General features: G+C 40.4%; 1 protein-coding gene and 1 pseudogene across 1 annotated transcript; one reads left to right on the forward strand and one right to left on the reverse strand.

Moving 5' to 3' along the window:
- Window positions 1-9,415: 9,415 nt before the first annotated feature.
- Window positions 9,416-12,292, forward strand: LOC133049232 (glycine cleavage system H protein, mitochondrial-like). The gene is made up of 2 exons (XM_061133201.1): window positions 9,416-9,446; window positions 11,751-12,292. The coding sequence occupies exons 1-2, from the start codon at window positions 9,416-9,418 to the stop codon at window positions 12,290-12,292; spliced, it is 573 nt and encodes a 190-aa protein (XP_060989184.1).
- A 2,036-nt stretch (window positions 12,293-14,328) lies between these two features.
- LOC133049238 (sorting nexin-6-like) lies at window positions 14,329-15,660 on the reverse strand (annotated as a pseudogene).
- Window positions 15,661-27,161: the final 11,501 nt, after the last annotated feature.

The following is a 27,161-nucleotide window of genomic DNA, read 5'->3' on the forward strand; positions in this document are numbered from 1 at the left end:
GCAGGAACTCAGTTCCTGAACCAGGGATTGAACCCAGGCCACAACAGTGAAAGCCTAGAGTCCTAACCACTAGCCACCAGAAAACCCCCTCAAAACAAGCCTTTGAAGTACTATTATCTTTAGTTTAGAGATGAGGAAATGAAGACACAGAGAACTTAAATAACTTATTTAAGACTAGATGGTGGAACTGATCTGGGAGAAGAAAAGCAATTTGACTCTGATTTTTAACCAATACACCAAATCACCTCCTAGTCCTATTAAACACACAAGAGGTTTTTAATACTCAGTTGAAATCTATGAGATTATGGTTTTTATAGATCAAAATGGCCAAATATATCAGCAATTGCATATGGTTCAAGCAATAAATGGCTAAGAAATACAAATACAACTAAAATGATTGTTATGACAAGGCTCATGATGACTCTGTCATTGCTTTTAAATGTATGGAAGACTTCTGCATGCTTGTCCTAGATGTTGTTACCACTGAAGCATGAATGCTAGACGTCCCTTCCTGACCATTAACTCTGAAATCAAGTGAAGAAAGGAAGGTCATAATAGTATAGGTGGTGTGAGAGCCAACCATGGCGGGGTTGCATGGGGGAAATGAAAAGAGTTGCCCTGTCAACAGCTTGAGTCTTCCTTCCCCTTTGCTTTCTCAGCTTGTCTCAGAAGCTGCTCCACAACAACCAGGACTTTGCCACAGTTTGGCTCCAAGGTCCTTACCTGCAGGCCTCTGAGTGAGCTTTTAAGAAACCCACACAGGGCGTCAGGACCATCTCCTTAGAGCATGAAAGAGCATCAGATCAAAGATCTCTCTCCCCAGCTCCTGGCTGCATCCCGACTCCCAGGAATTTGGAAATAGAAAGAAACAGGAGACAGATAGACATTACCCCAGGTTCAACCTGTCTGGTCTTTGTTGTCACAGTTCTAATTTTTCATCTGATGTTTCCAAGACTCGTCTTTTGTGTCTGTTCAACAGCATTGCCTCCTCCCCAGTCTCTGCTTCTAATGAATCAAAATTTAACTCCATCTACATAGTTAAAATAGTCTGTGTGAATCACTGCTTTCCTCACGTGCTTCAAGAACAATCATTTACTGAATTCATTTCAGAATACGTAGTGCAGATTTCTGCAACTCCTCATCACCTTTATAGTTGCTCCTCTTAACCATGCAAACCTGAACAAAACCCATGTCAGTGGTTGGATCTAGCCTGGAGCCTGTGTGGAAACACAAGAATGGACAGGATTGTATCTGAAAAGTGTAGTGAAATTATGTTGCACGCTATTGCACATCTGCTCTTTCTATGGGCATAAGTGTCTGAGTCTGCACATGGAGAGGGTCCATGTACGAGTGCACAAATGTAAAGAAAGGTGTCTGAAGGCGGTGTGAGCATTTTCTAGAACTCTATGCGCGAAGCTTCACTCCATAAACCTCTTTTACTGGCAGGACTCTGAAAGCCAAGGGCTGTGTAATAATTTACATTGCATTGTCCTTCCTCTCTTGCTCCCCTTCACTTGCCTAGGATGAAAAACTAAAGATTGATGGTGATGTCCCTTTGGAGGAGCCAGGAGCGTCATTCATCCTGTCTCTGTCAGTCTACCCCTCTAGAGCTTTTCACTCCACTCCTTCTGTTTTGCTTTAGGAGCTCTAGAGGCCAGTCTTTCTGTCTGTATCCTCTTCTTCCCCAAACCTTGTCCGCTGACTCCTTCTGAAATGTTCTCCCCATTGGGGCAGCCACCTTGGGTCAAGTTGAAGGAGAAGGACTTTTCAGCTGATCCAATCATGAGACACCTTCCCTCCCTGGCCCTCTGCTCAAATGAAAGTCCTCCACAGGGATCCAAATAGCTCCAGAAGTTTCCTCCTTTCTCCACTCAAAGCTGTTTTAGTCCAACTTTTAAAGGTCCCAGGGAAGATAAATCCACACTTCTGTTGTTCCTCAGGAAGAGTATTTCTAACTCTCAAAGCTTTACCTTTCATCCTTTCCACTGTGGTTTTGGCCATATTCTCTTTAGATTGTTTTATTTTCACTAGATAGAAAGTTCCAGGTGAAGGATAAGGGGTAAGGATGCCAGCAGAGACAGAGAGACCTGGATAGGGTGGTACACACTATTTTCAGTTTGCTCCTTGCAGCTTATTAGTAATATATTTAGGCTCACTGAGAATGGGAGAATTATTTTGTCTGTCCCTTGACTCTTAGCCTCTCCTCTCCAGTTGAATTATCTCTCTAGTATTCATCAACCCCCAAGCAACCACCACCACTACCAAGCAGAGTGAAATCGACTCCATTGCTTCAATAAGCCATCATAGATAAGAAACCCTTCCTGTGGTTAGATAACTCTCTCTGAAGCAGCATCAGCTCTAATTCTGTGTAGATGGACCACCTTTGGCATCTGCCTTCTATGTAAAGAAAAAGTACCTCTTTTGATGGATTCCTATTTCGTTTCCACACTTCTTCAAAAATCAATTCCACAAAACATGTCTCTATGACTTCAGGGTAAAGAAAGGTTTCTTAAACTAAGATGTAAATAGAGTAAACTGTAATAGAAGAGATGGGTAAACTTGACTACATTAAAAATGTGTTTTCTTTAAAGGCCTCCATCAAAAAAGTGACAAGCCATGAACTAGGAGATATTTGCTATTCAATAACTTACAAAGAATTTGTGCACAGAATATATAAAGAATTGATAAAAAAAAATCATTTTTTATTGTGGGCAAAAGACATGAGTAGGTCATTCACTTAAGTGGAAATCCAAATAGTCAATTAACATCTGAAAAGATGTTCAAACTCTATAGTAATCAATAAAATGCAAATTGAAATTACCCATAGATTGGCAAAATTTAAAAAGCATGACAATACCAAATGTTGGTGAGGATAAGGAGCAAAATTTTTATACACTGCTGGATAGAGTATAATTGGCACAACCACTTTGGAACAATTTAGTTTTATCTTCTAAAGTTGAAGATACATATCAGCCAGCAACTCTATTCATTGTGTGTGTGTGTGAGATCAAAAACATAGATCAAAAAATTTACCATCTTAACCTTAGGTGTGCAGTACAGTAGTATTAACTATATGCACAAAGCACATCTCTAGAACTTTTTCATCTAGCAAAACTGAAACTCTACATACTGAACAATTCTCTACCACTTCTCCCAGTCCCTGGCAACCACTATTCTACTTCCTGTTGCTAAGAGTTTGACTATTTTAGATATCTCATAAAAGTGGAATCAGAAAAAAAAAAAAAAAGTGGAATCAGGCAGTACTTTTCTCTTTGTTATTGAATTATTTCACTGAACATGATATCTACAAAGTTCACCCATTCTATAGCACAAGAAAATGCTCCCTTCTTTTTTTTTTTTTTCCAGAGAAGGAAGGATTTATTACTTTGCAGCAAGTAAGGAGAAACTTGCTTTCCCAAAGCAGAGTCTCTCCTTCTTTTTATAAAGACTAAGTCATGTTCCATTGTGTTTACATTCTACAGTTCCTTTATCCATTCATCTGTTGACAAACAACTGGATTATTTCTATTTCTTGGTTGTTATGAATAATGCTGCAAGGAACATGGATGTGCAAATATCCCTGTGAGATCTTGTTTTCAATTCTTTTGGATGAATACCCAGAAGTGGGGTTGCTAGGTCATGATAGTTCTATTTTTGATTTTTGGAGGAACCTCCATATCATTTTATATTTACATTTAGTGGCTGAACATTCCCACCAACAGGGCCCAAGTGTTCCAGTTCTCCACATCCTCACCAGCACTTTTTTTCTATTGTTTGCTGTTGTTTGACAGTGGCTTTCTTAATAGGTATCAGGTGATTATAGTCTTGATTTGCATTTCCCTAAGGAGTCAAGGCTGTATATTGTCACCCTGCTTATTTAACTTATATGCAGAATACATCATGAGAAACGCTGGGCTGGAAGAAGTACAAGCTGGAATTAAGATTGCCGGGAGAAATATCAATAACCTCAGATATGCAGATGACACCACCCTTATGGAAGAAAGTGAAGAGGAACTAAAAAACCTCTTAATGAAAGTGAAAGAGGAGAGTAAAAAAGTTGCCTTAAAGCTCAACATTCAGAAAACTAAGATCATGGCATCTGGTCCCATCATTTCATGCAAATAGATGGAGAAACAGTGGAAACAGTGAGAGACTTTATTTTTGGGGGCTCCAAAATCATTGCAGATGGTGATTGCAGCCATAAAATTAAAAGACGCTCACTCCTTGGAAGGAAAGTTATGACCAACCTAGATAGCATATTAAAAAGCAGAGACATTACCTTGCCAACAAAGGTCCGTCTGGTCAAGGCTATGGTTTTTTTTTGTTTTTTTTTTTTTACTTTTATTTTTTTTTTTTCCAGTGGGTTTTGTCATACATTGATATGAATCAGCCATGGATTTACATGTATTCCCAATCCCGATCCCCCCTCCCACCTCCCTCTCCACCCGATTCCTCTGGGTCTTCCCAGTGCACCAGGCCGGAGCACTTGTCTCGTGCATCCCACCTGGGCTGGTGATCTGTTTCACCATAGATAGCATACATGCTGTTCTTTTGAAATATCCCACCCTCACATTCTCCCACAAAGTTCAAAAGTCTGTTCTGTATTTCTGTGTCTCTTTTTCTGTTCTGCATATAGGGTTATCGTTATCACCTTTCTAAATTCCATATACATGTGTCACTATGCTGTAATGTTCTTTATCTTTCTGGCTTACTTCACTCTGTATAATGGGCTCCAGCTTCATCCATCTCATTAGGACTGGTTCAAATGAATTCTTTTTAATGGCTGAGTAATATTCCATGGTGTATATGTACCACAGCTTCCTTATCCATTCATCTGCTGATGGGCATCTAGGTTGCTTCCATGTCCTGGCTATTGTAAACAGTGCTGCGATGAACATTGGGGTGCACGTGTCTCTTTCAGATCTGGTTTCCTCAGTGTGTATGCCCAGAAGTGGGATTGCTGGGTCATATGGCAGTTCTATTTCCAGTTTTTTAAGAAATCTCCACACTGTTTTCCATAGCGGCTGTACTAGTTTGCATTCCCACCAACAGTGTAAGAGGGTTCCCTTTTCTCCACACCCTCTCCAGCATTTATTGCTTGTAGACTTTTGGATAGCAGCCATCCTGACTGGTGTGTAATGGTACCTCATTGTGGTTTTGATTTGCATTTCTCTGATAATGAGTGATGTTGAGCATCTTTTCATGTGTTTGTTAGCCATCTGTATGTCTTCTTTGGAGAAATGTCTGTTTAGTTCTTTGGCCCATTTTTTGATTGGGTCACTTATTTTTCTGGAATTGAGCTTCAGGAGTTGCTTGTATATTTTTGAGATTAATCCTTTGTCTGTTTCTTCATTTGCTATTATTTTCTCCCAATCTGAGGGCTGTCTTTTCACCTTACTTATAGTTTCCTTTGTAGTGCAAAAGCTTTTAAGTTTCATTAGGTCCCATTTGTTTAGTTTTGCTTTTATTTCCAATATTCTGGGAGGTGGGTCATAGAGGATCTTGCTTTGATTTATGTCGCAGAGTGTTTTGCCTATGTTCTCCTCTAGGAGTTTTATAGTTTCTGGTCTTACATTTAGATCTTTAATCCATTTTGAGTTTATTTTTGTGTATGGTGTTAGAAAGTGTTCTAGTTTCATTCTTTTACAAGTGGTTGACCAGTTTTCCCAGCACCACTTGTTAAAGAGGTTGTCTTTTTTCCATTGTATATCCTTGCCTCCTTTGTCAAAGATAAGGTGTCCATAGGTTCGTGGATTTATCTCTGGGCTTTCTATTCTGTTCCATTGATCTATATTTCTGTCTTTGTGCCAGTACCATACTGTCTTGATGACTGTGGCTTTGTAGTAGAGTCTGAAGTCAGGCAGGTTGATTCCTCCAGCTCCATTCTTCTTTCTCAAGATTACTTTGGCTATTCGAGGTTTTTTGTATTTCCATACAAATTGTGAAATTCTTTGGTCTAGTTCTGTGAAAAATACCGTTGGTAGCTTGATAGGGATTGCATTGAATCTATAGACTGCTTTGGGTAGAATAGCCATTTTGAAGGCTATGGTTTTTCCAGTGGTCATGTATGGATGTGGGAGGTGGACTGTGAAGAAAGCTGAGTGCTGAAAAATTGCTGCTTTTGAACTGTGGTGTTGGAGAAGACTCTTGAGAGTCCCTTGGACTGCAAGGAGATCCAACCAGTCCATTCTGAAGGAGATCAGTCCTGGGTGTTTATTGGAAGGACTCATGCTGAAGCTGAAACTCCAGTACTTTGGCCACCTCATGTGAAGAGGTGACTCATTGGAAAAAGCCCTGATGCTGGGAGTGACTGGGGGGCAGGAGGAGAAGGGGATGACAGAGGATGAGATGGCTGGATGGCATCACCAACTCAATGGACATGAGTTTGAGTGAACTCCAGGAATTGGTGATGGACAGGGAGGCCTGGCGTGCTGCGAGATTCATGGGGTCGCAAAGAGTAGGACATGACTGAGCGACTGAACTGAACTGAACTGAATGATTGTAATACTTAAAATATTTCTATATGCTTTTTGGCTATATGTAAATCTTCTTTGAAGAAATATCTATTAAAGCCCTCTCCCCATTTTCTAATTAGATTTTTTTTATTGTCGAGTTGTTAGCTTCTTATATATTTTATATATTAATCCTTTATCAGATATATCTTTTGCAAATATTTTCTCCCATTCTACAGGTTGCCTTTTCAATCTATTTATTGTTTCCTTTGCTGCACAGTAGTTTTTAAGTTTGATGTGGTCCCATTTGTCTCTGTTTGCTTTTGTTGCATGTGCTTTTGGTGCCATATCCAGAAAACCATTGCCAGATCCAGTATCATAAAGCTTTCCTCTTTATTTTCTTCCAGGAGTTTTATAGTTTCAGATCTCATATGCAGGTATCTAATTAAGTTCTAGTTAATTTTGGTATCTGCTGTAAAGTAAGGGTCCAATTTTATTCTTTTGCACATGGATATCCAGCTATTGTAATACCATCGATATAACATATGTAATATAATTATAATATATATAATATAAATATAATATAATATAATAATGTTGAAGACATTATTCTTTCCACATTGTGTGGCCTTGGCACCTTTTTCAAAGATTATGGCTATATATATATTTGAGGGTTTGTTACCAGGTTCTGTGTTCTATTCACCGGTTATATGTTTGTCCTTATGCCAAAACCATGCTGTTTGGATTACAGTAGTTTCTTCTTCTTCTTCTTTAACAAATGAACTTTTATTTAATTATTGGCCATGCTGGATCTTCATTTTGGTGCTTCTCTAGCTGTGGCGTGTAGGCTTAGTTGCCCCACCAGCATATGGGATCTTAGTTCCCTGACTAGGGATTGAATCTATATCTCCTGCACTGGAAGGTGAATTCTTAACCACTGGAACACCAAGGAAGTTCCTGCAAATTTTTTAAATGTTTTGAAATCAGACACTGTGAGGCTTCCATTTTTGTTTTTCTTTTTCAAAATTGTTTTGGTTATTCAGGGTTTTTTTGAGATTACATATGAATTTTAAGTTTCTTTTCCTATTTTTGCAAAAAAGGCCATTGGGATTTTGATAGAGATTGCATTGAATCTGTAGATCACTTTGGGTAGCATGGACTTTTCAACAATATTAAGTCTTTTAATCTATGAACATGGGACATCTTCTGATTTATTTATGTCTTCTTTAATTTCTTTCAGCATTGTTTTAGAGTGTGCAAGTCTTTAGTTTCTTGATTAGGTTTCTTGTTTTGCATTTTACTGATGAGACAGTCACTCAGGTGTAACCACAGGAGGAGATAGAGTATATGCTCAGGAAAAATGAAGTTATATATTATATTCACCCATGCTAGAAACAGGAGGCACCCCATGTGGGACCACAAGGGAAAACACCAGGGTGATCAGGAGGCAGAAGACAGGAGTGAGAGGAAAGTTTAAGCTGTAGAATTTCTTGGGATTTCCATAGAAAAGGCAAGGCCGGGAAAGGTAAACAACTTAGCGTTGGTTAGATTGAGTAATTTTGGTGGACTTTGGGCTATAGAGATGGTCTCTTGTTGCCTGGTATCTAGTCCTAGAATGAAAAGGCAAAGGATTGTTGCCTCTGGGGGTGCACTAGCTAGCGAGAGGAAGCATGACTGCCAAGTGGTTAGTTTACATACCAAAGGCATGCTTCCAGCTGGGTTTTTTTTTTTTACTTTCTCTAAAAATTGGCTAGCCCAGGAAGGGCAGTCTCAACCCATCCAGAAAGGTCTTTTACGATGTCAAAACATCATAATATACAGGGGGAAAATTAATATATGTAAATGATACATTTATTTATATACATTAAATATATACACATAATACATTTATTCCTAAGTGATTTATTATTTTTGATGTTATTATAAGTGGGATTGGGCTTCCCAGGTGGTAAAGAATCTGCCTGCAATGCAGGAGACACCGGTTTGATACCTGGGTCAGGAAGATCTCCTGAAGAAGGAAATGGCAACCCACTCCAGCCTTCTTGCCTGGCAAGTTCCATGGACAGAGGAGCCTGGAGGACTACTTCCATGAGGTCACAAAAGAGTGTGACAGCTTAGCAGCTAAACAACAACAACAAATGGGATTATTTTCTTAGGATTGTTCATTGTTAGTGTATTGAAATGCAACTGATTTTTGTATCTTGATTTTGTATCCTGCAACTTTGCTGAATCTGTTTATTAAGTCCATGGACATCTGTTTTATTTATTTAAGACTTTATACATATATATTTTAAAACTAATTTTATTTATTTATTTTTGGCCGTGCTGGGTCTCTGTTGCTGTGTGGGCTTTTGTCTAGTGGAGAGCAGGGGCTACTTTCTAGTTACAGTACACAGGCTTCTCATTGTGGTGGCTTCTCTTGTTGTGGAGCACTGGCTTGGGGGTGCTCAGGCTTCAGTAGTTGTGGCACACAGGCTCAGTAGTAGTGGCTCCTGGGCTCTAGAACACAGGGTCAGTAGTTGTGGTGAACAGGCTTTGTTGTTCTGCAGCATGTGGGATCTTCCTGGATCAGGGATCAAACCCATGTCTCCTGCATTGGCAAGCTGACTCTTTACCACTCAGCCACCAGGGAAACCCTATTTAGGATTATATTTGATATATACACTTTTCTATATGTATGATGTATCTGAAAATTATAAAAATGCTCACTCATTCAACAACTATTTGTCAAATACCTACTATGTTCCAGTCCCTGTTCCTAGGGTTGAGACGTAGGAGTGAAAAAAAACAGAAAGGAAAAAAAAAAATTCAGAATTAGAAGGTGAAAACAGCAAACATTTAAAATAAATCTTCCAGCCAGGAAAACTGTAAGTAAATCTGTGCCAAATTCTATCAAATATGACTCACAAATATTAGAGCAGGAAAGAGCACCCAAATCTGCTATCCCCAAATGAGGCAGTGTTTATGACTCTCAACGATTTGCTCTGGGCGCAAGGTACAGTGGTGTGGATAATCTAAGGAAAGGATTATATACTCACCTAGATCAACATTACAGGGAGGAGGTAGAGGCAGAGTTAATCCTGAATAGTAGTTCATCTAAAACATCAGCTAATCCAAATAATAAAAAAAGAGCAAATATCATTTGCACTTGTCTTTGGGGTGTATTATCCTGCAGTTATAGCATATCTACGCAATGCACTTTCTCTTGCACATTTTCAGAAGTGGTATTAACTTCACACAAGCTGCCTGGGACTACCCAAGAGAAGACAGCTGCTGGTTCAGTCACTCACTCAACAAATGTTTACTGGTCTCTACTAGATGTCAGGTATTGCTCTGGACACAGCAGATACAAGACAAGTAAATTTGATTCCTGTCCTGAATCAGTTCAGCTTATAGAGAGGTAGCAGAGGAAAACAGATTTCTCAAAAGAACTTTAAAATGACATTATAAACGTTAAGATGAAAATAGGAACAAGGCCTTCCCTAGTGTTCCAATGGCTAAGACTCTGGGCTCCCAATACAAAGGGCCCGGGTTCTATCCCTGGTCAGGGAACTAGATCCCATATGCTGCAACTAAAGAACCCACATGCCTAATATCTAATATCTGGTGGAGCCAAATACATATAAATAAATAAATAACTTTTTAAAGAGGCAAAACCCTTTTTTTAAAAAAAAGAAAGTATAAACAAAATGCCAGGAGTATACATAGGAGGGATCATCCAACTCTTTAGAGGGGAACACAGCCCTCTCAGAAGTGGTGATATTTAAGCTGCATTGAAGAACAAGTAGAAATTTTCCAGAAGGAGAAGGGCATTTCAGACAGAAGAACCAACGTATGAAGACATATGTGGCTTCACAGAGCACAGGATAATAGGCAAGTCAATGTGGCAGCAGCCCAGGGTAAGTGATGGGGAGTTTGACTGATGGGCAGTTAGTGCCACACCCAAGTGCTTGGCCTCTGTCCTATGGGCAATGCAGAAGCAAAGTTTGAGCAGAGGAGTGACCCACCTGGATTCATATTTCAGAAAGATAATTCTGGTGGTGGCAGTGGTGGGGGAGGTGTAGAAGTTTGGGCTGCAGGATGGAAAATGCCTGGTAGATAGAAGTACATAGCGGTTGTTGCAATAGTTCAGGGTAATGATGATCATAGTCTGAGCCAAAAGAAGAGACAACAGAGAAATATATTCACAAGATGTTTCTGAAATACAATTCAACTGGTCACAAGCCTGGATGATCAACTTGACATGGAAGAGAGGGACTTAAAGATAATTGCAAAGTTTTTGGCTTGAGAGACTGAGTAGTCAGTGACTCCAGAAACTGAGATAGGAAAAACCAGAGAAGGAAGCTTTGGAAAGATGATGGGTTGAAGAGTGAAAGGGGATTGGCATTTTAGGGGAAAGAGATTCAAGGATAGATTTATTTGGGGTGAGGAAAATGAAAACATCAAGGACAGGTGAAAGAGGAAGAAGATGGGATGAGAACAGAAGGGGAGAAGTTGATCTAAAAGCAGTAAGGCCACATCTGTATATTCCTCTAATTAATATAAGAGACTTGGAAAGGCTATTGGTTCTAATACAATTTAAAGACCAAGGGGATGGAAGTTGTGAGTGTTAGCATTAACTGGTTTTAATAGAGGGGGCAGTAGGAGGAAAGATCATCTAACAAGGTTGAATAAGCAATGTGCGATGTGAGAATACACTATTATATGCACTCTCCCAACTATATGTATTAATGAAATCATAACACTAAGCCCACAGTTACAATCTATAGCTTAAGCACTTGCTATTCTCATAGATGTTCTTCTCACTAGTCCTTTACTCTCTTAGAGCTTCTTTCTCCCCTGTACACATGCTACTCAAAGTTGGTTGACATCAGAAACAACTTCAGTTAGCAAATCAATGTCATTTCTTCACTTTTTATATGGTTAAATATAAAATTGGAACCACTGAGAACTGACTTCTGCTCAAACTTTTTTTTTACTTAGGCTTCCTGATATGGCTCTTTCACTTTGGGCAATTTGATATATGTCTAGCAAGCTGCTCAAACATTTGAATTCTATGGGAATTCCCAAAGTGTAAATTGCGGAGGAAATACCTAGTTCTCTTCACTACACATTGAGAACTTGTGTCCCAGGTACTAGATTCTAGAGATCAAGAACCAGAGAGACACAGCCTTTGCCCCTGGGCAGCTGACAACTAGGGGCAGAAGCTCTGCTCTGGAGTGTAGAAGGCGATGTGTTTGTTTATTTCACTGTTATCGCTGTTTATTTGATAATAATTGATTTAGCCTGTGAGTTTAAGACAAACGTACTCGTGCGAACACGGCGCTGCAAGCGGTGCGGAGCGTGCGGGCGGCGGTCGGCAGCCTGCGCGCCATCTCCGCACCCCGCGCGCCCTGCTGGCCGCGGCCCTGGGGACTGCGGGCGGGTGCCATCCGGGCGCTGCGCACCGGCCCTGCTCTGCTGGCGGTGCGGAAATTCACAGAAAAACACGAATGGGTAACAACAGAAGACGGTGTTGGAACAGTGGGAATCAGCAATTTTGCACAGGAAACTTTGGGAGATGTTGTTTACTGTAGTCTGCCTGAAGCTGGGACAAAGTTGAACAAACAAGAGGAGTTTGGTGCTTTGGAAAGTGTGAAAGGGGCTAGTGAACTCTATTCCCCTCTATCAGGAGAAGTAACTGAAATTAATACAGCTCTAGCAGAAAATCCAGGACTTGTCAACAAGTCTTGTTATGAAGATGGTTGGCTAATCAAGATGACATTCAGTAACCCTTCAGAACTAGATGAACTAATGAGTGAAGAAGCATATGAGAAATACAGAAAATCTATTGAGGAATGAAAATGGAACCCATAAATGAACTACTTTGAAACAACTTAATCTAGCATAGTTGTCTTAAATTAGTGGTGGATAGATATTTAAAAAGCAACTTAGCAAAAGAAACTACTTGTAACAATGTTTACTGAAGAAAATACCCCTTAACTTTCTAATGTCTTCAGATAAACACTGTGCATCTTTTCCACAGCATCCTGTGATTTTTAGGCTAGGCTCCAGTTATAATATTCAGAATTCCTGAAATTATCTCTGGTAAAACTAATTACAAAAATTATATAATTCAAGGATAACATGGTTATCTTATACCTTATATGACATTGTAACATGCTTACAGCTATCCTTGGATTTAGGTCAAAATGATCTTCCCACTAGAAATAACTGCCAGTGGAGAAAAGTTTGTTAGTTGTATAGTGTCCGGTGAAGAATATTACTGTCTTAATTTTGCAATATACTGTGTTTGCTGGTGCTATTTTTATACAGTGAAGCAACAGCCTTTCAGGAGAATAAACAATTTAATAATAAAATATTCAACTTCTTAGAAAAAAAAAGACAAACATACTAATACATTTGCTTTTCTTCAGAAATCATGCTTATAAAAATTACATAGAGTCTGTCCCAAAACCTTTAAGAAATGATCATTAATTAAAAATAAGTCTGATTAAGATGCTTTACCAGGAAACAAGAGTGAACTAAGGTGGTGTACAATGCTTTTTTTAAAAAAACAATTAAAAAAAACCCAAAAACGGCAATCTCACCTTGTTTGGACAATGTATTCTGAAAGGGTTAAACTTCAGGTATTACTTGAAGGTTAAAAAACAGATTGACAACCATAAGGGATACTATTTACAAAATAAACACAGCTCGAGAGGCTACTTTTTTTTTGAGAGGCTACTTTTTTTTTTTTTTTTCATTTATTTTTATTAGTTGGAGGCTAATTACTTTACAATATTGTAGTGGTTTTTGTCATACATTGACATGAATCAGCCATGGATTTACATGTATTCCCCATCCCGATCCACCCCCCCCCCACCAACCTCCCTCTCTACCCGATACCTCTGGGTCTTCCCAGTGCACCAGGCCCGAGCACTTGTCTCATGCATCCAACCTGGGCTGGTGATCTGTTTCACCCTTGATAATATACAGGTTTCGGTGCTATTCTCTCGAAACATCCCACCCTTGCCTTCTCCCACAGAGTCCAAAAGTCTGTTCTGTACATCTGTGTCTCTTTTTCTGTTTTGTATATAGGGTTATCATTACCATCTTTCTAAATTCCATATATATGTGTTAATATACTGTAATGGTCTTAATCTTTCTGGCTTACTTCAATCTGTATAATGGGCTCCAGTTTCATCCATCTCATTAGAACTGATTCAAATGAATTCTTTTTAATGGCTGAGTAATATTCCATGGTGTACATGTACCACAGCTTCCTTATCCATTCGTCTGCTGATGGGCATCTAGGTTGCTTCCATGTCCTGGCTATTATAAACAGTGCTGCGATGAACATTGGGGTGCACGTGTCTCTTTCAGATCTGGTTTCCTCGGTGTGTATGCCCAGAAGTGGGATTGCTGGGTCATATGGCAGAGGCTACTTTTAAAAAGACAGCACTTTGGGCATCTGAAGACAAGGAGGGTGCGATGATCCGCGTTTCTCTGGGACGCAGGCGCAGGTGGGCAGGTCTGCAGGTCCCGTGGGCAGCACCAGGCCATTGTTTCTCAGAAAAAGGGGAGATCATCTGTTTATTTTGTTTCCAGTGAGCAGTAAATGCCTAACATAATTAAGAAAAAAAAAATTAAATCTGGGAACTTCCCTGGTGGTCCAGGTAAGATGCTGTGCTTCCATTGCTGTGTGGCAGGTTTGATTTCTGGTTGTGGAACTGAGATCTCACATGCCATGCAGTGTGACCAAAAAAATAGAAAAAAAAAAATTGCTTTAATTGTTAAAAGAATTAAATCTGAAAGAAGGCAGCCCTTTTAAAGGAAGGTGGCATGTGGCTTATGTGTCTTCATAACATCTCCAGGCAGTTCTGTAGCAACTATGGTTACCCTTTGCTTGCTTCAGTTCTAACTCTGCCAGTTACACTGATTTTTTTTCCGAATGCAGTGACTCTTTTTGTTTTAAAATCCATGTGTTCTTGTTTTGCAGATTCAGATATTTTTTCAAGTTTCTGACAGCATAATTGTTTGGGACATGCAGAGCATCTTTATTTTTCTATCTTGCTTTACTCAGTGCTTTGTTAGCATTTTAATAATCCACTAGTGACCTACATCTTTGATAGAGGAGATTCTCAGCAGTTTGAATTCTATTAAGCAATATTTTAAAAGATCAGAAAGTTTGAAGTCCTCATCAGCTGATACCTGTGCTTCTATTTTTCCCATTTTATCAAATGGTTCTGAAACTTTAAGAAAAAACTTGCATATATCTGTAGAATCCTGAGTTCCTAAAGCAGATAATGAAGAACCAATTCTACTGCAGTCATCGCCAGCGCTTTTGTGGGATCTTGTCATCCTATCAGATTTAGCAGATGTACCCTTCACTCGGTTGCTACTGTTGCTGCTAAGTCACTTCAGTTGTGTCCGACTCTGTGCGACCCCATAGACGGCAGCCCACCAGGCTCCCCCGTCTCTGGGATTCTCCAGGCAAGAACACTGGAGTGGGTTGCCATTTTCTTCTCCAATGCATGAAAGTGAAAAGTGAAAGTGAAGTTGCTTGGTTATGATATCCTAAAAGGAATATTCGTTCATGTTCAAAGAAATCATCTACAGCCTTTACTCCAGAAACAACTACTCCATCTGCTGATTTAACCATGTTTTTAAAGAAATCTTCAAGTTTCTCTTCTTTATTTTTTTCCTCCCACACTCAAATCTTTATTAAATTCCTAGAAGATGTAGTAATTTAAATCTTTCCATAAAATAATATGTGCTGCCACACAACACAGGAACACTTCATGCATTGCCATGGTCTTCTTGCATATAGCCACATACTCAGCTTCCGACTCCTATTTCATCTTTGTGGATTCTTCCTTTGTTACAGACCCTTCTCCTTTTCCAAGTTTCTGTAGTTCTTCCCTTGAAGCATCACAATCAGGCCTCGGCAGTGCTGGATGGACAACGTAACCTGCATAGTCTTCATTTTCAATGAAGGAATCAAGCTAGGTAAATTGCTCATGCTGTCCAACAACAGAAAACCCATTTTATTTAAAATTTGGCAATGAACTCTTTGTGTGAACAGTGAATTTTACTTTGTCTCTCTCACTAAGAGAATCAGATATGTCCACCCATAAAGCAGTGGCACTTTGAAAATCTCCATTTATTGCCTTAGGTCCAAGATCCTCCTCTGAGAGGAAGTTGGGACTGTTGCCTAGATGTTCCATAATGGCTGCTCTGAGGCAGGAGGGACAATATGTTTTACACACAATGAGATATAGGGAAATTGTGCTCTGGCCGCTGCAGTATGGGGGCTCCTTTTTTGTGTGCTGCCTTTTTTGCAGCACACGGATTTTCTCTAATTGTGGCACACGTGGGCTTAGTTGCCCCATGGCATGTGGGAATCTTAGTTACCCAACCCCAGGAACTGAACCTTTGTCCCCTGCATTGGAAGGCAGGTTCTCAACCACTGCACCACGGGAAGTCCCTGGAGCTCTGTTTTATACAATACTTTTAATGAGGCATTACTTCTTCTGTGTTATACAGTCAATTTTTCTAAATTTTCATAAATTTTGACATGAGTATACATTTGTAATTTCATGGCATGCATGCCATGAATGCCATGAAATTAGAAGATGCATGTTCTTTGGAAGGAAAGCTGACAAACCTAGACAGCGTTTTAAAAAGCAGAGACATCACTTTGCCAACGAAAGTCTATATTGGTTTTTTCAATAGTTATGTACAGATGTGAAAGTTGGACCTTAAAATAGACTGAGCACCAAAGAATCAGTCAGTTCAGTTCAGTTCAGTCGCTCAGTCTTCGTGTCCAACTCTTTGCGACCCCATGAATCGCAGCACGCCAGGCCTCCCTGTCCATCACAAACTCCCGGAGTTTACTCAAACTCATGCCCATTGAGTCAGTGATGCCATCCAGCCACCTCATCCTCTGTTGTCCCCTTTTCCTCCTGCCCCCAATCCCTCCCAGCATCAGGGTCTTTTCCAATGAGTCAACTCTTCGCACAAGGTGGCCAAAGTATTGGAGTTTCAGCTTCAGCATCAGTCCTTCCGATGAACACCCAGGACTGATCTCCTTCAGGATGGACTGGTTGGATCTCCTTGCAGTCCAAGGGACTCTCAAGAGTCTTCTCCAACACCACAGTTCAAAAGCATCAATTTTTCAGCACTCAGCTTTCTTCGCAGTCCAACTCTCACATCCATACATGACCACTGGAAAAACCATAGCCTTGACCAGACGGACCTTTGTTGGCAAGGTAATGTCTCTGCTTTTTAATATGCTATCTAGGTTGGACATAACTTTTTTTCCAAGGAGTAAGTGTCTTTTTATTTCATGGCTGCAGTCACCATCTGCAGTGATTTTGGAGCCCAAGAAAAATAAAGTCTGACACTGTTTCCACTGTTTCCCCATCTATTTGCCTTGAAGTGATGGGAGCAGATGCCATGATCTTAGTTTTCTGAATGTTAAGCTTTAAGCCAACTTTTTCACTCTCCTCTTTCACTTTCATCAAGAGGCTTTTTAGTTCCTTTTCACTTTCTGCCATAGGGTGGTGTCATCTGCATATCTGAGGTTATTGATATTTCTCCCAGCAATCTTGATTCCAGCTTGTGCTTCTTCCAGCCCAGTGTTTCTCACGATGTATTCTGCATATAAGTTAAATAAGCAGGGTGACAATATATAGCCTTGACGTACTCCTTTTCCTATTTGGAACCAGTCTGTTGTCCCATTGTCCAGTTCTAACTGTTGCTTCCTGACCTGCATACAGATTTCTCAAGAGGCAGGTCAGATGTTCTGGTATTCCCATCTCCTTCAGAATTTTCCACATTTTATTGTGATCCACACAGTCAAAGGCTTTGGCATAGTCAATAAAGCAGAAATAGATGTTTTTTCTGGAACTCTCTTGCTTTTTTGATGATCCAGTGGATATAGGCAATTTGATCTCTGGTTCCTCTGCCTCTTCTTAAACCAGCTTGAACATCTGGAAGTTCTCGGGTCATGTATTGCTGAAGCCTGGCTTGGAGAATTTTTAGCATTACTTTACTAGTGTGTGAGATGAGTGCAATTGTGCAGTAGTTTGAGCATTCTTTGGAATTGCCTTTCTTAGGGATTGGAACGAAAACGGACATTTTCCAGTCCTGTGGCCACTGCTGAGTTTTCCAAATTTGCTGGTGTATTGAGTGCAGCACTTTCACAGTATCATCTTTCAGGATTTGAAATAGCTCAACTGGAATTCCATCACGTCCACTAGCTTTGTTCATAGTGATGCTTTCTAAGGCCCACTTGACTTCACATTCCAGGATGTCTGGCACCAAAGAATAAATGCTTTCAAATTGTGGTGTTGGAGAAGACTTTGAAAATCCCTTGCACTGCAAGGAGATCAAATCATTCAGTCCTAAAGGAAATCAACCCTGAATATTCATTGGAAGAACTGATGCTGAAGCTGAAGCTCCAATACTTTGGCCTCCTGATGGGAAGAGCCAACTCACTGGAAAAGACTGGTGCTAAGAAAGATTGAGGACAGGAGAAGGGGACAACAAACGATGTGATGGTTAGATAGCATCACCAACTCTACAGACATTCATCTGAGCAAACTCCAGGAGATAACGGAGGGCAGAGGAGCCTGACGTGCTGCAACCTATGGGGTTACAAAGAGTCAGACACAACTTAGTGACTGAATAGCATAACATAAAATACATTTGTAGAATCAGCATCACAATCAAGATAAACCTATTTTTCCCCCTCAGAAGATTCTTCTTGCCCCTTTGCCATCTTCCCCTCCAGCCTCAGCCCTTCTAGGCAACCCTCGACCTAACTTCTGTCACTGTAGAATAGCTTGCTTTTTCTAGAGTTCTATATAAATAATAATAAATATGTTCTAATTATTACCTGGCAACAGCCATTTTTTTGACTGACTAATGAAATGTGGATAATTTCTTTGTAAAAAATTAAAAATTTTTATTTAGTTATCTACTTTTGGCTATGTTAGGTCTTAGTTGCTGTGTGGACTTTTCTCTAATTGTGGCAAGCAGGGGCTGCTTTCTACTTGTGGTGTGCAGGCTTCTCATTGAGATGGTTTCTCTTGTTTTGGATCATGGTCTCTAGAGCATAGGCTCAATAGTTGTGGAGTGCAGGGTTACTCCACGGCCTGTGGGATCTTCCTAGATCAGGGATAGAACCTGTGTCTCTATGTTTTTTTACCACTGAGCCATCAGGGAAGACCTGGATAATTTCCTAAGGAGGATGTATATTTATTTTAAATTCTAAGGGGAAATATTTAAAAATTAAATTAATACTCAAGATCATGTGAATTTATTGATCAAGTTCTTCTGGAATTTGTGTGGGAAACTTAAATGCACATAGATTTGGCCATTTACAAATAGGAATACTCCTTTGAGTATGCAGTAGAAAATGATTTGGGAGCTAGAATTATATCAACATTTATATAGATATTATATTATATTATATTATTTATATATAATATATTATATATAATATAATATTATATTATAGATCTACATTTATTATAGGCTCCATCATCCCTAGAAAAGTGAGTCTGAATAAACTATTTAACCTCTCTGAGTTTCAGTTGTTTAACCCATAAAATGGGAATAACAAGGACCTCTTTATTGGGTGACGGGGAAGATTCAATTAGACTTGGATATGGAAGTTGTCTCATAGTCACATATTAGCCTCTCTTCCCTTAACAGTGATTCTTATTTCTATGAGAATATTACTTCAGAATCGTAAAGTAAGTCATCTAAAAATTACTCAACATAAAAATAGCCACTTAAAAGCCTTTATGAGAACATATCTGGTGTGTAGAGCTATGTTAATCTATGTAATCTTTTTTTACAGTAGCTGGTTAACTTTCCTAATTCTGCTTTGTCCTAAATGACATGAAAAAGAATTTGGTATTAGTATTCCCTGACTTCTCATTGATTAGGGATGGGAGAAGAGAGCCAAGAGGCAGACCAGGAAGACCATCAGAAATTGATCAAAAAAAAGACCATGGGTAAACTCCAAAATGGATAACCCCTACAGAGAAAATACTGAGACCATGACAGTAGCTAAAACGAACCAAGTGCTGCTACATGTGAGGCTTTGTGTTAAGGCTTTACCTTAATTTAACCCCCATAACAAACATTTGAGTTAAGAACTATTATTGGGACTATTCTACAGATGAATAAATCAGGCTTAGAGAAGTTTAGTAACTAATTCATTCAAACAGATGGAAGTGACAAAGGATTCAAACCTAAGTCTCTGCCCTCAAAGCTCAGATTACTTCTAGAGAAACACAGATGAATCCCAGGCTTGAAACACGTCCCTAATTTGCAAACACCCAATTCTTCTGTGGTAGGCCTCGGAGAAGTTTTACTCTCTTAGAAAGAGAGGAAAGGAAACTACTATAAAATTGTATCCTGGATTTTAGGAAAGCAACCATCCACAGTGACTTAAGTGGAATTCAATCACTTCTTGATCATCTTTCTGTACCATTTTTTTCCATGTGTCACCCATTTTAGGCCTTCCTCAGTCCCCTCCCCGCCCCCAGCATCACCCCCTAATACATGCCTTTGAGTTCCCTCATGGCTGGAAAAGTCCTCCTGTTGTTGAACCTCAACCATCCCCTTGAAGTGGAGTCCCTCCAGTCCTGGCTAACACCCATTTCCCTCCAGGGCTATTTGTCGAGGAGGGGGTGAGTATGGACTTAATGACATGCTTTCCTTAACAATCTTCCAAACCTATCATCTAGGATAGGGTTTATAAGCATTCATCAACAGCACCCCAGCAAAGTAGGTTAGTAGGATGAGCCCACTACCTGTTTAGGAATCTGGAATGCTAAGAAATAGGTACTAAGACTCAGGGATTTTACCCTCAGTTCCTCCTGTACCACATGGCCTTCAGTAAGTTGTAAGCTGCTCTGGTTGTCCATCTTTTCCCTGCCTTCCTTCCGCCCCCACCACCATCATCTCTGTTGGCAGAGTGAAGGCTGCGTTTTTGCCTTACTTCCCACGGAACTAATTAAAGTCTACAAAGTACTTTGAGAATATTCAGTGTGGAGTTCTTGCCAAGATAGAATTATAGGTGGGAAAGGCAAGGAATAGGAATAGACTAACCTGGAAGAGTTGAGTTGTGCTAAGAAAGGTTCTGAAAAGCCTCTTTCCACTGTGAATCTAAAGGCTTGTCCTTCCTTGCTCAGCCTTCACAGGGAAGATTCACTTCTTTTCCCCTTTCACAGGCTCAGACATAAAGTGAACTGGGACCTGAGTTCTGCTGTTGAATCTGCTCTTTCCCCTCAAAATCACACACAGACCCCTTCAGACAATACTTGTCTCACGAAAAGGAAATGGTTAGATTATATATTAGTCTGGAGTGAAGTCCTCAGATGCAGGGTGTTGATTGTTGCATCTTCAGGGCTTTACACTGTGGTTGGTTCATCTTTGTGTTTGAACTTGTACTCTAGTACAGCCTTGACATGGGCACCTCTGGTCGGGGACACTCTTCTGAGGAGTCAGATCCTGTCCAGGGGGAGTTTACCTATGAAGGTACACTCAATAAAAATTTACCTTTTACAACAAAAGCAACTTGAGAACAATTACAAAGCAACACATTAATATGGACAAAATAAAATAGCACAATGGATGTTGTGGGTTCTGCTTTGCTTGCTAGCTTTAGGAATATGCCCATTTGAAAGCAGAGAACTTTTGGCTTTAGTACTTGTCACTCATGTTACAAACACCTCAGTTCTTGGGATCTTTTAAATATGTCCTGCTTTTAAGCAGGTCTGCAGTATCTTTGGGTAACTTTGGGTATCTTTCCCATTCTTTTCTCACTGTCTTATGAAACATTTTCTGGCTCCATTTTCCTCACTCCCATATCCTGAATAGCAGAGACTTTCTATTGTCTAAATCAACCTGTTCCCTTGTGGGACATATCATGGAACCAGCCAATAAGCTGCCAGCTGAAGAGGAATGGCACTGTTAAATATTCTTTTGTACGAGTCTCGAAGTACAAATGCTGATGTTGTGGATTAAGGAGGGTGAAGGTTGGGAAAGGTTATCTACCCCTCATAAGTTCTCAGAGGTTAAGCTCCACATCCATCGAACCAAAGCCTTTCACCTTTTTAGAAAGGGCTCTTTGTTGTCTCTGAACTGAGGAGACTCTTGAAAGTCCCTTGGACTGCAAGGAGACCAATCAATCCTAAATGGAATCAACACCGAATATTCATTAGAGGAACTGATGCTGAGGCTGAAGCTCCAATCCTTTGACCACCGATGCAAAGAACTGACTCATGGGAAAAGACCCTGATGCTGGGAAAGATTGAAGGCAGGAGGAGAAGGGGATGACAGAGGACTAGATGGTGGGATAACATCACTGACTCAGTGAACATGAGTTTGAGCAAGCTCTGGGAGATGGTGAAGGACAGGGAAACCTGGCATGTTGCAGTCCATGGGGTCACAGAGTTGGACACAACTGATAGACTGAACAACAACAATTCTGTCATCTCAACTGACCATGTTTCTGGTAACCAGCTAGAAACCGATAGTCGAAAGAGATTTCTGATACAGATGGAAAGGTGTTCCTTGAGGGGTCTGATCCAGCAGGAAGAGCTTCTCTAGGAGGAGTGGCTATCAGGAGGGGTTTGTTTTGTTCTACTATCACCAAATGATAGAGCAAGGAGATGGCCAAGCCCAAGGATGCAGGGTAACAGGGAAAAGCTGGGCCGAGACAAAGCACCTGCCGCAAATGATTCCAAAATGTTAACAAACAGAGACAATGGCAAAATGAACAGACAATAAGTGGGAAATGATCAACTCTTGCCAAAATTATATTCTCATTGGAAGAAGAAATAAGAGGAAAGGGAACTCTAATTTGGGGAAGAGAAGGAGGTTACGGAGATGAACCCTAGCTCCAGGATCACTCTGTAACTGTGGTTTCTGGCCAGGAGGTTGTGTTTTCAGACTTGCAAGGTACATGACTACAGTCCTGGAAGAGAAGGTTCTCTTCAGTGTGGGTTCAGCCAAGTCAAACAGGCCCAATGTTCTCTTCTAGCCCCACTCTGCTCTGCCGGTTTTTTCTCTTCTTCTTTACCACCTGCTCTGTTGCACCTATGTTCCTGATCTTTTTTCTTCAAACTACGTATGAGGCTTTTTGGACTCCATTGGATACACTTAAGGAATATGGAAGAATTATATCTTAATACAGAGCAAGCTTCTCTGACATAGATCAAAATAATACATTTCATGAACTTGAAATGGCAGAAGGGCCAATCATAATTTTTTGATACCTGTCCTAAAATCTCCTGTGGTTTTAGGCCAGGTATCAATTATTCAATAATTTCAAAGAATATAAAATAATATTAAAGAATACCTGGCCCTGCCCAGAGGACCTTACAGCCCTGCCCAGAGGACCTTACAGTTTAGTAGGGAAAGGGAACACAAAGATATGAGAGCAATCAAACAGCTCACACAAGTCTAGGAAAATTACACAGCACATTTTGGAAAAGGGAGAATCGAAGCTAGATTTCCTTCTATTCTTCTTAACAACCATTTCTGAGCATTCAATGTCGGCCAGGCACAGTGCTGGCAGGTACTTTAATAATACTCACAAACCTTTGTGGTGGGAATTGTTACCATCATTTCAGAGATGAGACTAGGTAACTTGCCCTACTAAGCAGGAGAGTGGGTTGAAACACAGGCCTATGTGACTCAAAATTCGTACCTTTAATCATCACCTCATACTGCCTCCTTCTGCAGAAGAACTTTCTACCTGGAAAGAAGCTGAAACTCCTTCTTTGCTTGAGAGGGGGATGTACACTCAGAGGCTGTGAAACTAGTGGAATGACTTAATGAATTTTTATCCTTGCCCGATTGGCTCGCCCAGCTCAAATCCCTGGGCCAAGGGAAAAAAGGCAAATGCAAAACACTGCAAGCTCAAGAGATGCTAAGAATGCACATCTAGGAACCTTGGGCTGAAAGGTGCTTTAAGGGATCATTCTGCTTTCCTGAAGAAGGCTCTTTCTGCTCAGTCGCTCAGTCGTGTGTGACTCTTTGCAGCCCCAGGGACTGTAGCCCCCCAGGTTCCTCTGTCCATGGAATTTTCTAGGCATGAATGCTGGTGTGGGTTGCCATGCCCTCCTGCAGGGGATCTTCCTGACCCGGGGATTGAACCCATGTCCCTTGCATCTCCTGCATTGGCATATGGATTCTTTACCATTAGCACCACCTGGGAAGCCCTAGAAGGCTCTTTAGACTCAGTGGAATTCACTTTGGGAAAGTAGAAGAACAGTATCTTAGTATAGAGCAAACTCCCTTGCAGTAGAAGATTACATAAAGCATTTCGTGAACCTCTAGATTGGTTATTCCTCAATACAGCTTTTGTTGTTTCACTAGACTCAGTGAAATTAGTAAAAAGGAATATTTGGGGAATCACTCATTTGACTTTCCAGCATAGCAGTTTTCCCATATGTCTAGCCTCAATCCTTGCTGCTGTGAAATAAGCCTGAGAGTTTTACTGTGGCTAGGAAACATGCCACATACAAAGCTATTTAAGTTATACACAATATAAAGCTGCATACAATGGTCACTGTCCTCCAATAACTTATGCCATTGTATATAAGTAATTACAATACAAGCAGGATTCAACATGAGAGGAGTATGAAAAGAGACTAGTTCTTAGGACCAAGAGCCCCTTCAGTTAACGATATTTACACAAATGCTAATGGATCCACAGTCTACTTAAGAAAGTTTTGAGTAAGAACACTCAGGTCCTATGCTCAATTTGGGCTACCAACCCACCCTCTCCCAGAGCTCATGGACCATTTACTGGGCACTGATGCTTGCAAGCACTGGGAATGCAGAGATGACTGTGAGGTGATCCTGAGAGCTCTCACATACCTAGGGATCCATGTCCATCCAACACATCCAACTTCAGCATGGAGTTTAATTAGGGAGTGTTGCAGGGAGCACAGGGCTTAATGCTCAGGGTGCCGAGTCAACAGTTTCTCCACCCCACTTCCTCAGAGAGTGGGGGAGTTGGAGGAAACCACATGAGTTTCACTAATCCCCCATCAATAGCACCCACTGCATTACTGGCCTCATTATTTCTTAATGGGACTTCGTTGATTACAGACTGCATAATTATAGTGACAGACTCCTCTTGGTTGATGGGGGGTGTGGGGACTGGGGCAAGAAAATAAGAGTGAGAAGATATGGGGGGACTATGGATGCAAGCAAACCTGTCCTACCCCCACAGTCCAGGGCAGAAGCTAAGGTGAGGCAATCTCTGATCAGCAATGTTGACCCTCCCACCACTGCCTTCCCCCCAGTTAATAAAACCTCCAGAAATAAAGGGGGAAGTCAACTTCCTGTGATAGCTGTTTTCCTAGTATAACTTCCTTCTTTAGGCTTTTAAAATTTCTGGCAGAGTGGTGGTGGTGGTTTAGTTGCTAAGTTGTGACTGACTCTTGGGACCCTATGGACTATAGCCTGCCAGGCTCCTCTGTCCATGGGATTTTTCCAGGCAAGAATGCTGGAGTGGGTTGCCATTTTCTTCTCCAGGGGATCTTCCGGACCCAGGAATCAAACCCGGGTCTCCTGCATTGCTGGCAGATTCTTTACTGACTGAACTACGAGAGAAGGTAATTAGACACAGCAATATCATGTCACTATTGAACCACAAATATAATTCTTGGCACACAGTAAGTACCTGATAGATATTTGTTGAATACATGAAAGATTACTGAGAGAGACAAAAGAGGGAAAAGCAGACAGAGAGCAAGCTGATGATACATCTATGTTGGGCTACTTGAATCAAAGCACTGTTCCCCATCCACTGAAATCAGTTGGCAACAACAAAAGGCACTTTTAGCATTATACACATGCATCTAGTGATCAAAAGAGAAGAACGAAGAAGGGAGAGAGGTTTTTCTATGTGAGTAGATAGGTGCAGCTGTCCCAGAAAGGCTAAGGTGAAAAAACAGAGAATAGGCAAGGCAAGGTTAGAAACACTGAGGGAAAAGGTGTGGAGCAGAATGGGCATTTCAGGCCTTAAAGGTTTGGGGCTGATCCAGAGTCACATTTTCAAGTAATATGATTTGGTTCTTTTGTGGCCTTGAACTGACCTCACATTGTCACCCCTGCCATATCACCATAGCTATCCCAGGTACTCAATAAATATTCTTGGTTTAATCTCAAGCAACTCTTGATCAGTTGTGCTAATAAAAATGAAGTGGACAATGAACATTTTTTATTATTAAAATTTTTTTTTTAATTTTAACTTTTTTTTCTCTGTGCTGTGCAGCTTGCAGGATATTAGTTGTGGGTTGAACCTGGGCCCATGCCAGTGAAAACACTGAATCCTAACCACTGGACTGCCAGGAAACTCTGCCCAAATTTTAAAATTTGGTTTGCCCAAGGAGTTACATCTTAGCAATTATGATTTATATAAGCAATCCCATTTGAGAGTTTGCAATGCTGATTTGGGAATGACTGGGATAGGGGAGCCAAGATACATGTTGACAGGCAAGGAAAAGTCATGTTAGGTTTTTAAATTTCCTAAAGATAGTTGGCATGCCAACGTTTAATAGCTGACTCTTTGTACTCACATTCTTTTTTTTTTAATTTATTTATTTTTAATTGGAGGATAATTGTTTTATAATATTCTGTTGGTTTCTGCCATATATCAACATGAATCAGCCGTAAATATACATATGTCCCCTTCCTCTTGAAACTCCCTCCCGCCTCCCACCCCATGTACCCATGAACTACATGATTTGTGGAAATTTCTTTAATGTTCTTAGCTTTGATTTGTCATAGTCATCATCAGATGCAGATATATCTCAGGGTTGTTTCTCTCTTCTGTTATATAAACTGGTTTATGCCTTATTCTGGTAGAGTATTAAACTGTCTATAAAGCTCCCTAAATTAATCACCCAGTATTTTAAACATAATAAACATGTGAATTGTCTCAGTTAATTGGCCCAAGAAATTGTGTTCATCCACACCACCATATTTCTTTTTTCTCCTCACACTTTCTTTTTCCTCCCTCCTCACATAGTCACACTGAGCTAATGTCAGAAGCAAGAAACATTTGTCCTTGAAAAATGCTGAATTCATATCCAGAGTTAGAGCAAGATCTAAAATAGGAATTTAAGAGGGACTTCCCTGGTAGTCCAGTGGCTAAGACTCCATTCTCCCAACGCCGGGGCCTGGGTTCCATCCCTGGTCAGGGAACTAGATTCCACATGCCGAGTTTACATGCCATAACTAAAGATCTCACTTGCTACAACTAAAAAAAGCCTGCATGCCACAACTAAGTCCAGAAGAGCCAAATAAATACATATATATATATATATATTTTTTTTTTAATAGGAATTTAAGAAATATCTCACTGACTTGGAGAATTATCAGATGACGTGTGGATCAGTGACTTCTGAGGTGACCACTTTGTGTTCAGGGAGCAGAAGGGAAATCTGGAGACAGGAGACCCTCTTCCTATAGGTGGAGTCCAGTCCCATCGGGGAGGTGGGATGGCACTCCTGACACAGGGACCAAGGCAAAGAAAGACAAAGACACACCAGGAGGCACTTTATTGAGCTGCAGAGGTAAGTGCTGGAAAGATGTCAAGAAATGAAACAGAAAAATCAAGGTCAGGACTAAAGTTTAACATGAAGGGATAGCTTTTCTGGTAAGGGGCTTGAGATGACCTCTAAAA

The sequence above is a fragment of the Dama dama genome, chromosome 3 (genome assembly GCF_033118175.1).
Source record: "Dama dama isolate Ldn47 chromosome 3, ASM3311817v1, whole genome shotgun sequence".
Taxonomy (NCBI): domain Eukaryota; kingdom Metazoa; phylum Chordata; class Mammalia; order Artiodactyla; family Cervidae; genus Dama; species Dama dama.